At 29.9% G+C, this 14,256-nt stretch overlaps 1 protein-coding gene across 2 annotated transcripts; it reads left to right on the forward strand.

Moving 5' to 3' along the window:
• Positions 1-5,515, forward strand: LOC107022052 (serine/threonine-protein kinase 19). 2 transcript variants are annotated; one of them, XM_015222773.2, is made up of 8 exons: positions 82-220; positions 861-934; positions 1,093-1,173; positions 1,652-1,744; positions 2,018-2,137; positions 4,432-4,503; positions 4,969-5,046; positions 5,155-5,515. In XM_015222773.2, exons 2-8 carry the CDS (start codon positions 881-883, stop codon positions 5,344-5,346), a joined length of 690 nt encoding a protein of 229 aa, XP_015078259.1. In that variant the 5' UTR covers positions 82-220; positions 861-880; the 3' UTR covers positions 5,347-5,515. The 2 variants fall into 2 exon arrangements, with proteins under 2 accessions (XP_015078258.1, XP_015078259.1); XM_015222772.2 differs by lacking the exon at positions 861-934 and having other exon boundaries at positions 1-220; positions 5,155-5,468.
• The last annotated feature ends 8,741 nt before the right edge of the window (positions 5,516-14,256 follow it).

Genomic DNA, 14,256 nt, shown 5'->3' on the forward strand with positions numbered 1-14,256 from the left:
TTGTTTAATATCGTAATCTGAGAATTTTCGTTACGTATCAACAATGGACAATTCGAGCCCATCAACAAGCCGGAAACGGAAACGCGCCGGCGAGCCCAGTGCCGAGCCGGAATCGGACCTCAACGACGACCAATTACTATCACTTGAAGAAAATTTCAACTTCAGTGATACACTGGTGGCTCTTCGCATGATGCGTGCTCACTTTCCCCGTATCGAAAAGGTACTTTTTTTTTTTTGGATTTTTTCGACATAATATTGATAATCATGAGTTGAATTAGTGAAATAGTTAACAGACAATTTTAGCAGGAATTACAAGATTGTTGTTATTCAGTGAATAATTTAGTAACCCTGTAATTTTACATATGAACACTAATAGCAAAGAAGAAATAAGGTAGAATTATGCTTTATTTATTTCAATTTATTTGTCTGATTTTGACTTGAAATGGACTTTAAGAACTAAAAGGGAAACTAAAACAAACAAATTGAGACGAATGGAGTAAATACTATGAAATAGCGACGTGGCAGTGACTGAGTGGGCAATCACGGTTGAGAACAATGAGGTTTCAAGTTCAACAATATTACTTTCTTTGTCCCATTTTATGTGGCAACGTCCGGCTTGCATGGTGTTTAAGAAAATAGAAAGGTTTTTGAAACTTGTGGTCTAAATTAATCTATAGATATTTGTTGGTCGAAAATCCTAGAAGAAATAGTGAAGATGCTTGATGGCATTCTAGTACTTGGTAATGCAGAGTTTTATGCCGGAAATGAAACGTTGTATAAGTAATACATGATTTTATGCAAGATTCAGTTTTTCTTGGACAGGAGACCTAAATGTTAATTATGTTCATGTTTCTGACTAGTTATTGTGGAGGAAGCAACAATGATTCATGTGCCATATTGCATAGAGCAAGTCCTCTGTAGGCAAAATATGAGGGTATGAGATCATTTTGTATCATACCAAAGAATGCAATAGTTCTGGTTGTTTCACTATTCCACTCTTTTGTATTTTGACACTTTCCAAGTCGTTTTCGCATCATTGTACCCTTCTAGAGTTCTATAATATGTCAACTCCTCAAATTAAAATATTTTCAGGTTTCAGTTCAGCCTTTCATCTTGAGGTCACAGTTATACAGCAGTGTAAAGGACCGGACACAAGTGGACAGAGAGTTGGAGGTATTTACTGAAATTGTCGGTCAACTCTAAAAAGTTGTCTTCTCTGAAATTGTGAGTCTGCTTCTTAAGGCATCTTTTCTCATGTAATGTAAGATCATTATCGCACAAAATTTGGTCCAAAGCATTTGGAAGAATACATCTTGTGGGTGCAGAGACTTCACTGGTTGTTGGATCTGTCATGGATAGCTCTTCGATTTCATTTTCAGTTTTGATGATCATTTTCGAGGGTCTATCGGAAACAACCTCTCTACCTATGAGGTAGGGGTAAGGTCTGTGTACACTTAACCTCCCCAGACACCACTTTGTGGGGATAAATATACACTGGTCACTGGGTGTGTTGTTGTTGCTGATGACCATTTACTTAGTGCTTTACATATTCTGATGTTTTCTTTATTATTTTCCCTCTTCTGTTATTTGTATGCATTGGATCCAACTGAGAATAGCTAACAGATGTTTTGAGTATATTTGTGCCTCACAGTCTCTAAGGAGGGAAGGAGTTCTACGTACTTTCAAATTGAGTACTGGACAGGATGATCATGCTATTATGTTTTTGGACGACTACCTTAGTCAGGTTGATGACATAACTTTCACTTTCTGCAAATAATTTCATTTGAAAACTTCGCCGTCTCCCCTCCTATAAAGAGATGCAATAGTGATTTCTGCATTTGTCCTTGTTTCTAGTTATTGTCTATTTCTACGAATACGTACCACATCCTATTGCCTCCCTTATGTTTAACTATTCATTTTCATCACTAATGCTTATTTTCTTTTCTAGGTAGCTAATTGGTCATCAGTTTTGTTTGAGAGTTAACTTCCTAATAGTAAAACTTTCCTACTTGTTTAGATTGAACGTGTCAGCAAAAGATTGGAAACACAGAAACAAGAAGGCCTTTCTGTTTTTGAATGGTTTAAGGAGCATGTAATTCATTTAAAGCTAGATCCCAGTATTGGACATGAAGAACTTGTGAGTGACTTTCTCAACAGAACGGTGAAAGTTTCTTTTTTAATTTACTTGTGTGTACATACATGGTCTTTTCCATACTGATATGTGCCAAATATTGTCTAATAACATTGCCCTAGAGTAAAATATGTGTTTTCTCCTTTCACCTCATAAGTCAATTGTTATTGTCCCTGGTTATTGATCTTGTTATGGGACGCTGCTGGTTCGTTATGAGAGAGCCTGCAATCTCTTGAGTTTGAAGTACTCAAAGACTTGAATAATTTTTCTGCTTCCATTTACTCAGACAAACAGACAATTTAAATACAACACTTAAAAGATAACTACCCCTAGAAACTAGGACATGACTTCCTAACATAACTGGATTGAAAAACTGTACTCTTACAGGAAAATAACTACTACTATAAGGAAATAACTACTGCTAAAAGGAATAACTAATGTTGTAACCATTGGATGACTAAAGAGTGATAACATCAATTGTATTATACCACAGCTTAAGAGGTCCTTTCAAATTTATTATGGAAAAGTTAATTCTAAAGTTTCTTATTCTTATATAACCTATTACTCTATTCAACTCGTAGTGTTTGTCAAAGCTCATCCTCTTCTCCGGTTCTGTCCCCATGCCTCATATTTTTCACCCATGGTTATCTAGTTGCTCACTGTTCCTTCTGTACTTTCTGCTAACTTTTAAAAATTAAAGTGAAATAATTTATTGGTTCCTTTTCTTTTTCTTCTTTTGGTTCTCCTCTTTTTTCACGTATCCTATATCAATGATTACTTTAGCTTAAAGATGGAATTTTGGTGGTAATGTTTTTCTTTTTCTGATGGTTGACTGATCTGCTAACCTTCTCTAATTTCTGTTTTAGGGCATTGCTTGACAGTTGCTATAAAGACATAACTTACGTTGCAATGTTGCATTCTTTCAAGATGTTAATGCAGTTTTTCCTAAAGTATGCTCCTTTCTGACATGGGCTACACATATATACTATGTGCGCCTTATTCTTACAATAGTCCTAACTTTTGCTGTTGTCAGAAAGTGAACCAGCCTTCAGCATGTTGATGGAATTGAACTAGATATTTGTATCTTAAATTATTAATTTGAAATGCTTGATGACAAAGGAGAGGCCTGTTTTTGCTGGCAAGCTTATGTTTGAAGCCGTGAAATGTGGGTTTTATGCTTTTTAGATTTTACTTTGTAGTTTGTCGAGTAACATTAAGATACTGAAAAAAACTAAATCTAGGGAATACAACCTGTTACAGCAGTAACCTGTCTCTCCTGATCAGTATCAGTCAACTACATATCAGTCCAAAGTAGTTGGTGTTAGCTATATGAATCCCGTGAGGATTCAAGTTTTTTTTAACTGATCGAGAAATCCCCAAGGGCTAGTGATGCATGGTTCAAAACTGTGGATCCTCTACTCATATCCACTTAAATACCAGAGTTTTGTTTACGGTAGCATTCAAACCAGCGACATTTGCCTAATTCACAGATCATCTGCTGTGCTTTTACCAAGGGGTGTGTGGGTTCAATTGATTCTTCATAGTTAGATAACTTTACATTGGATGTCAACCTATCGTAGTCTCCCCGTTTATCCACGCTTTGGGGCTGACTATAATTTGAGGTTTTCTCTGGTTTTACATGTATATGTTGAGATGCCATTATTTTTTGGGGTCGAGCAATCTAAGACACATTAGGTTTGTAATTTTCGTCACTTGTCTAGAACAACAACTACAACAACTACAAGAACATACCCAGTATAATCGCACAAGTGGAGAAACTTGTCTAGAGAAGGACTTAAGTTCACCTTGTAGAGCTTTTCTAGGCAAGGCCCTTAGACAGAGGTACTGATTAGATACATTAAATTCAAAACGTGTTGACACTTGTGCAGCTGCGGATCAGAATGTTTATTGGTTGTGTGTATTTGTACAATATCCATTCAAGGCTGTTAGCCTGAGTCAATATTTAATTGGTTAAAGATAAAATTCCTATCCTTAAGCTGAATAGATATTTCCTAAGCCTTTTTGTACATGAACCTATGTGATATATATGATATACATTCATAGAGGCTTGGATCAATGTTGTAAAGAAAAATGGTTACTTTAAATGAGCAGGAGACTCTTAATGTCCTCTACTTAAGTTTATGATTTAATGTTGGATAATAGCGTTAAAGTGTACACTAAGGGAGGCGCATGTCATGTTTGGTTCTTTATTCTTACATGAGGTATAGGATTGGAACAGCTCAATATTTATGCTTACAGGATATTTTTCCTTTTTCTTTCTTATTTTCTGGTGACTTTAGCGTTCACTTCTGTCGTTGGGAGGCAAGGTGAAGGAGGAACACATCTCCCTCTTAATAAATGCTGGACTTCTGGTAAGCTAAATCAGATTTTTCATTGTCATGTAAATTGAGCTGCTCATCTTATCACAGCATTTGCTTTATTATACCCTTAATGCTGCAGCATCCTATAGATTAACTTGTTTTTTTGTACTGGTAAAAAATCTATGTTTGGTTCTCTAGTATTGTCAAAATGGAAGCTTAGTTTTATGAGAACGAAAATCTCCTTGTGGTGCCAATAAGAATCCTCTAGGATGAACCTTGAATTGAACTGTCGTAATTTTGAATGCAACTCATATACCCCTAGGTGAAAGATGTAAGTACTAGTGTTTTGCCTTTGTGATTGTTACCGAAAGAATTATTTCGTGAAGTGGCTTCTCTCTTATTATATACCAAAATTCCATTTCTTGTATATCAGCTTCCTATCTTTTAATTATTGTTTGTTGTTTCAGTTCCATTCTCATGCTGTTTTCTGTTGTTTTCTTTTATCTTCCCTGTAAGACTCGACAACTTATTGATCCAAACATGTACTGGTTTGCGATTCCAAATATTGGATCAATTCTCAAGGGCCTCTCACAGGTTTGACATGTCTTTCCTTCCCATTTTCTAATATCATTCAAGATATATGCAATTCTGTGCACCCTCTAGCAGCCACTATGTTTAATATCATTTTGCAATTTATATCAGGGAAGAAAGGAGCTTATGTCTTTTCTCAACCGTCGTAAGTACAAAGAGATGCCAATGGCTGCTCTGGAAAAGAAGCGCCTTCGACTCTCTCCACTAGATATGAGATTTCATCTCAGAGATTTGCTAGGATCCGGCCATCTCAAAACTGTCGAGGGCCCTACAGGTTTAGTCGTTAAGGTTGTGAAGGATTAACTTAACTTTATTCTGATTAGACAATTAACAAGTGCTCAAATTGCTTGTTTGAAGACTGGATAACATAACATTTTCATGTGAATCTAACTTATGTACACCTTCAATGTACAATAGTTGAACAATCATAATTTTCTCTTCCTTGGGCTGATTCTTGTTAAGCTGTTATCGATAGTCGAGTGTGTTTCGCTCTTTTATTTCTGAACGTGTGCTTCGATTCCTATCCCTCATGTTCGAGTTCGAGGATGAAACTGAGGAACTTCTCTTTTCAGTATTTGTGTATTGGAAACTCCAATTCATTTCTGAGAAGATGTAAATATGAATATCATTCTTCGACTTCTCTGCCAAGTGCTATAGGTGTACTGTTATATTATTTTTGACTTTTGGCAGCTTGATTGAATTTTTTTTATCTCTACCTCTAGAGGTAAGGTCGGCATAAACACTGCCATCTCCAAACCCCATATGTGGAACCACGTTGAGTATGTTGTTAGTAGCTTGATTATTTTTAGGGGAAATACATCATATGGTTGACAATGGCGGAGCCACCTTCTATAGCAGATGTCGAACTTCCTTGGTTATTTTGTGTGTAAATTTCTTTAGATTTTAAATCCTCTTATTGAAAATGTTAGCTTATCAAAAGTTATAGTCAGCAAATGCATATTTGGTATATACTTGGCTAGCAAATGTAATTATTTTGGGCTGACAGGCCAACTATGTAGCTTACCATTGTGGGCTTATATACTTCTAGTCAGGATTAAGGAAAAATAACTTAAATACACAACTATAAGTTTAGTATTCTCTAATTTTCCCTTCGTTTTTTAAATATTACATAATTTCCTTTGTTTTAATTTTAGTAGAAGTTTAGAGATACATAACCTTCTCTCTCCTGTAACACACACTTCCTCAATATCATGCCTTTTTTTTCTCCACTAAAACACTTTTTTAATTTTGAATTATTAATTTTAATTAAAAACGTTTCACAACATTTAATATGAAACTTTTGAATTTCAAAATTCAAAAAATTTGAAATTTCTGAAAATTGAACCATTGCTCTCTGGTTCTTCTTCTTCTTCTCTTCTTACTCCATCATCCGTCTATAGTTCTTCTTCTTCTTAATCCATCATCTGTTCTTATTTTCTTCTTGTTCATTGCTATATTACATCAGCCGTCTCTAGGTCTTTTTTTTCTTCTTACTCCATCATCCGTTCTTCTTTTCTTTTCTTTTTTTTTTCTTTGTTTTTGTTCATTGTTCTATTACATCATATTAATGGATCCTTTTACTAATAGAAGAATTTATGATTCGGACGATGAAAATTGGAAAGAAAATATAAAAAAGTCTTTGCATGATCCTATGAATGTTCGGAAGGATTCAAACAAAGATTTTGGCGAATCATCTAAATCAAAGGTTGACAAAATACACCAAAAAAAGAGAAAAGAAGCAGCAACCATTGTTGTTGAAATTAGTAAAAATTTTAGTAAAGGAATCCCATATGTATCATGAATTTTTGAAAATTGTTATCATCTATCAGACAATAAGTTTAATACACAAGTACTCAGTGTGTTATAGTGTGTTAGTCGATGCATTGGTACATGAATTAGATGTGTATCATATGATTTCCTATGTATTTCTCGTTAGAGGAAATTGTTAATTTCTTTTGCATTTCTATAAACTCATTGTGGTGTTGTAATATTTTAGCTGATTTCTTCTTCTTAATTGTTCGGAAGGATTCAAACAAAGATTTTGGCGATGGAAAAGAAGCAGCAACCATTGTTGTTGAAGTATCACGAGTTTTTGACAATTGTTATCATGTATCAGTCAATAAGTTTAATAACTGGATGTTCATAAAAATGTCTTCAAACTAGATGATATAATCTTGGATTTTCAAAATTTGAAATTGTTATCCAATTACGTGCTGAATTAATGCTTATTAATGAACTGTTACCGTAATTTAAGCTGATTTAGATAACAAATTTAAATGTTCCGTTTTTTCTCCCTTTTAATCTTAACAGTTTTAAGTTACTGTGTATCATTTACCATGTATCACAACATACTAATGTATCACGCCACAGCAATTTTAAGGGATTATTAGTAAATACTAAATTTGTCGGGACAGAATGTAATTATTGTATTACACTATGGGATTCCTTAAATTTATACCAGGATTAATCATGTCCCAATAAAGAAAGAGAGATATGAGATAACCATAACAAATGCGTCGGAACTCAAAGGATTGATATTATCCCTTTCGGACTAGACCTTGTTTTCGAGTGTGAATTTGTTAAATTTGTAACAAGTAATACCAATATATGCGGATTTGGTTGGACGAATCTCTCACTATGTCTTCGAAAATCTAAAATTTGGAATTTTCATAAATTTTCATAAACCGTCTCATTATATGTTTTTTGATGGTTTTTTCGCTTCTTACAACTGCTTTTTCCACACCTCCGGATGTCTGGTGTTAAATTGTTGCCCCTTTCCTTATTTTTTTTTTATAATAGAGCTGGCTATCTTTGTTGAATCGGTTGTACAAGTTCGTGAAGAGGGTTGGACGAGTATAGTGAGGGAAAGCGGCTCGATCGACAAAAAAAAATAGCCTCCCTATAGCCTATCAAAGTATCATAATCAATGAATTGTCGAGCAATTTTCAACCAAATTATCCACGAATTTCTCAGAGAAAGTTTGTTGGAGGGGGTGGGTGGGGTTAGTATAATTCAGATACAAAATAATGAATCCATCTTTGTGTTAGGGTTTATCAAATATTTAAAATTTATTGATTCGACTAATATAATTTTTATATCAGATAAACATACTATAAGGGTAAAATGTTCTCTATTATAAGGTTCTTTTTTAAAAAAAGAAAAAAAATTAAACTCGAAAGATATGATATGACATTTCATTTTTATATTTCTCTTTGTTTAATAACATATGCTGCCTTGCAAGAAACATATTACTAAACCCTACTCACCAACTTATTATTTTTTTTAAAAAAAAAAATAAAACCTCAAATATTTTATTTGCAAATGGAATTTTGATTTATGATGTTTACATTAGTGATCGTATTAATTATTGTTGTACAAACATTCTATTTCCATTGCAAGTGATAACGACTGCACACGTGTTGTTTGATCAATATCTTAAAATGTATTTATTTTATCATATATTATTATGAAAAGGATCGTGGCCTGTAAATATTTTTTTATAAAGTTTTCGAATATTTTACTTTGAAACTTGAAATGTTAAATTGTTTTAATTCCAATTTAAAAATTAGTTCAAACTAATTTTGTAAAGTAAAATGTTGAGTTAAAAAATGGTCTCAATTACTAGTATATCTCCGTTTTAAATTACTTGACGTATGTTGAAATAAGATACTCTTTAAGAATGCTTTTTTTAGATCTGTATTTTATTAAATTAACGTTATTAATGATGTCTTTAAACTCTAAATTTGACTACTAATACTACTTTATGTAATACTGTCTCGTTTCTTTTTACTCATAAAGTTTGACTTGACAGTTGACACACCAATTAAGGAAACAATGATTGGTACAGTAAATTTACTATTTTACCCTTATTAATTGACAGAGTCTTAAACATAATTACTCAAAAAAAATTCAAAGACATTAGCTCACTATACCAATCATTTATTGAGGATACAATAGAAAGAAAAAAAATCATCATTCCTTAATTTATCAAAATTGACAAGTAAAAAGAGAAATTAAATTGAAAAATATTTGACAAAAATAAATAAAGACAAAAGAAGTATATATATAATATTAAAGGAATAAGGATAGTATGAAAAAATTAATAAAATTCTATTAAATTGTAAAAATGAATAAATATAATAAAACATCTATATTTAATATACAAAAATTATGATAAAATGAAAAAAAGAAAATAACATATATCAATTACTTTTTGCTAAAATCTCTGTGGGGGTATTTGATTTGCTTTAAAGGGATGATTATAGCTAAAAAGACAAAATTAAACTCACATCAAAGACACATAAAGACTCATGCAAAAGTGATATGATATATATAATTATCATACTAGTATTAAACATGCAATTAATGTTTGATGATTTTTTTTTTGTTTGCATCTAAGCTAACAACATAAAAATGAATAAAATCCATCAAATTAAATCAATTAAGATAATAATAATTACCATAGTAAGTTACAATTCTATCCTTATTAAATATGATTTCAAAAAGGTTGAATCAAAATTTTAGAAATTTCAAGAAGTTAAAATGAGGGTATAATAGGAAATTTTGTCCTTTCTTGATTTGTCAAAATGGAAAAGTAAATAGAGACATCTAAAAGAGGAAATATGGACAAGTAAATAGAGACAGAGAGAGTATTTGATAGTACCCATGATTGCAACTTTAGTACTTCTTTGAAAAAAGAAAAAAAATATCATATTGTGCTTTTACTTTGAATTGATATATAGTATTTTATATTATACGTTGTTGAGTGTAATGTCACAGGTAAAATTATATGTTTGAATTCGAAAGAAAGTTTGATTTGATCAAATTAGCAAATTTATAGTGAATCAAGAACAGAAAAGTTAAGGTATATAATTAAGATGGAATAATTAAAGATTTAACTATCGAGACAATTTTTTTATTAGAGTTCAAGGAGATTAGTCATTGTGACACCCCTCGATTCAAATGTGAGTGAATAATGACTTAATAGTTAAATTTGATTATATCATTAATAAGTAGTATTAAAGCTGATATTTCTAACAAAAAGTCGAGGATTAAGTATATTAGGATACGTGTATGAGATAATCAGAAATTCAATTATCGAGACGTTAAATCTCATTGGAACAAAATTAGGTAGGTGACTCATCATATCATAAGGTTCTTATTATTTAGTAGGTTAAGAAGAGCTTTCAAATGTATTAATAAGTAAACATTTTTTTCGTTTTTAAATTTTATGCCTAATCAAATTAAATCATTTGTGATGAAGAAAATAGTATGTAATAATATGAAGTTTGTATACATGTGGGCCATATTTATAACTATGTAATGTGACTAATTGATAATAATTTGAAATCATGTTGTAGCATGTGGTCTACATAATATAGCTTGTTACTTCAATATATTATCATGTTAAATATATATATGAAAATATTCAACTAATCAGTCTTTTATGATGTTTTAATATGGGACATTAACTTATGAAATAACTCATTAGAATTTAGCATTGTTACTTATCAATATACATCTTTGAGTTTTTTTTTTAAAACTTTTTATAATAATAGATAGCGATGATGAAATTTGAATTCAGAATATTTACACACTATCAAAATATATCCATATTTTCCATGGATGTTTTCATTGAAAGTTAATTATAGTGTTTCTTCAATTTCTATTGTGTTTTTGAAAATCAAATTATATGAACTTTAATCAGTATTTTAAGATTATATTTTGATCCTATTAATATATCAGAAGGATTGGAACTTGTAATATTTTTTGTATAGTATCTAAAATTAGAATATTTGAACTGTTTGATTTAATAATTTAGCTTTAAAAATTATTTAAATTGATTCTCGTAAAATATAACCTGATCATAAGTAAAAATGAATGAAAAGAGTAATTAAGCATAGAATGTGTTGATATATGAATCTTGTCTATAAGTTTAATTCTCATCATTTTACTTAATGTCAATGTCTTTTTTAAAAATTATATCGTTTTATTTTCATCGAACGTTTCCTAATAACTTTATTATTTTCTAATATAATAATCATCTGACTTGTAATTCTCACTATCGCGACTAATTCATATTCGAATTCGTCTTTTATATGATCGATTAATTAAAGAAGAAAATATTTTTTTTACCAAATCCTTTAAAAGTTTTAAAAATATAAAATTTCTAATTAAAATGAGAAACATTGAATATGTCTTACCACACTCTTTGATTGGGACTTTCAAATTATTTAACAATGTTTTTATAATGGTTTCAAATGATTAATAAACATATTAATTAAATCTTTTCTTTCTTGTAAATAAAAAAAATAAATTATTTGGTGTTTGTTTTCTATTGATCATATTAATTCATATTTTAAATATATATTGATTAAAGAAAATAATCAAGAGATTCGAAATTCAAAATTTTTAAATAAAAATGAAAAAAAAAAGTTAAATCATTGTCTCCTTGATGGTGACAATTCAAATCATTAATTGTGTTTACATAATTGTTTTAAATGATTAAACATTGAATCTCTATTATTTTTATGTAAAGATATACTAATACTTTTCATGTTGTTCTAATTTTAGTATAGGCATGTTCAAATGACCTTAAATAAATCTTTTATCTTTTTATATAATCGTTAGACATCAATGTTCATTAATTTGATTAATTCAAACTCATTCCATAGGAATATATTCTTCATTTTTAAAGAATAAATTCAAAACGATAATTTTTTAAAAAAAATTAACTACCATTTTAATTTTGTAAAACATCAAATATTTGGATCAACTTTTAGAGGCTAAAAATAACAATTATTTTGTATTAAGTTTTAGAAAGTAAAACAATAATTATATTAAAATGACCAGAATTTTATATTTTATCTCGTAATTATAATTTTTATATCTTATACCAGATCACCCATTCATTATTTTTGTCCATATTTGACTTATGTGTAGCTTAAACTAGAAATTGTTTTTCTTTTTTTGGCATAATTAAACATTAGTCGATCTTTTATTTTGCGTAATAACGTACTAATCTTTTTTATATCATTCTAAATTTAAGATATATTCTGAACGATGTCTCAGATTCTATTTGTCCTATCACGTCATTAATTGATAGTGATATTGTTAATCATTAACACAAATACTCATTATTTTTCTTAACAACATGCTAATCTCTTTCACATTGTCTTAATTTATTGTACATTTGTTAATATAATTTCAATTTTTTTTTAATACGTAATTATATGAGTGTCCTCTATTCATTAAGTCAACTAACCACCCCCCACCCTGCGCACACACAAAATATCCAAATAGATTTTATGTGTCAAAAGCTTACATTTGTGATCTCGATTTAAGAAAATCAAATATTAATATTACTTATAATTATTTTACATAACAACATGCTAACCTCCTTCACATCGTTTTATTTCATTGTATGTCTTCCAACACAATTTTTCAATTTTTCTCTATAATTATTTAGTATTCCGTCACGTTTCTTGATTGGTGACATTTCAAATCATTAATGAACAGTATTTTGTAATAGTTTGTGGTGGCTAATTTGTACACGATTAACATTTATAGGCTTTAATTAGAAAATTAGAATAGTTTATAATTGTGGAAGTTTATAACTTGGGACACACGCATTTTATAGTTTTTGTGTGACTTTAAGTAAAAGATTGTTCTATTATTGTCATATATATGATTAATATAATCAAACAGTACTAGGACAGCTGTTGCTCCTACAACTCTTTACATACTTTCTCCGCGAATGTTTTTTCTTTTACACGCTTCTTAAAAAATATTTTTTTTTAGATCTTAATTATATTTACGTAATATATTTTAAATTTTATGATTCATATTTTAATAGTTATTTTTTAAAATATTCTGAATTGTTAATTATTGTAGCTTATTAATATTCTTTATTTAATTTTTAAATGTATAATTTTATTTCAAAAAATTTAAAGATCTAATATTTGATAATTCACAATCAAACTTAAATTATTTGAGTCGAAAAATTTGAAAAAGGTATTAAATAGGAGGAGTTTTTGACGGTTTTACCCTCATTTAGACATAATAATGCATAAATGAGTACTTTGGCTTGAACTTAGATGTCAAGTAAACGCTCAAAATTTGAGTATGAAACATATAGATACTTGAACTCGTTGTTACTGTGTCAATTGAACAATTTAACTTTTAAAATGATCATCTAGACATTTTTAAAATTAATGTGTCAACTGTCACGTCAACATTAGATGTCCACGAGAAGCAATAGGTGCGAATTAGCGTGTTTAGTTGCACCTTTTTTTAGTAATTTTTAAAAATATAATTTTATTTCAAGAAATTTAATGTTCTGATATTTAATAATAATTCACAATTAAACTTAAACTATTTCACTCACAGAATTTGAATTGTGTTATATAGATATCGATAAAAAAGGTATTAAATAGGAGGAGTTTTGGACTGTTTTACCCTCATTTAGACATAATAATAGATAAATGAGTACTAGGCTTGGACTTAGAAAATTTGAGTATGGACATAATAGATACTACAACTCGTTCTCACTATATTAGTTGAACTTTAATTTTTAAAATGATCAGCTAGATATTTTCAAAATTTATGTGTCGCATCAACATCAGATGTCCAGCAGACGCAATAGGAGCGAATTAGAGTGTTTAATTGCAGTTGAGATGGAATTGAGATGTCTAAATATATACGTTTACTTGAAGTTTAAGTATTTATTTACCAGTTAAGATCAAGTGTTACAGTTATCTGCTTATGCATTATACATTAAGTATTTACTCTTTTAAAGTGTTTGTAGTTTTCAATTTCAAGAATAATTATAACTAAAAGACATATAAAATGAACAAATTGTCGATTTTATTTAAAAAAATTAAAATAATAAATAATTTAAAATAATTATTTTTAAAAAGTAAGAACGAATTATTTATAACGAAAAAGGTGCATGTCGTCATCATCACAAATTTAGGTGTGTCCATCCCCATCCTGATCTTGTCTTTTGAAAAAATTGCAACACTAACGTATTCTTTTACCCCTTTGTCATATCATTTGAGTTTATCAACACATGTATTTAAAAGTTAGAGTTGTCGATATGGATCGATCCAGTCTATTCGAGCTTAGCTAGTATAAGCTTGAAATTTAATGGATTGGATTTTATGTGGTTGTGAGTTGGAGATGATTGATCCACATTTTCTAAAATATATATAT

The sequence above is a fragment of the Solanum pennellii genome, chromosome 6 (assembly GCF_001406875.1).
Source record: "Solanum pennellii chromosome 6, SPENNV200".
NCBI lineage: Eukaryota > Viridiplantae > Streptophyta > Magnoliopsida > Solanales > Solanaceae > Solanum > Solanum pennellii.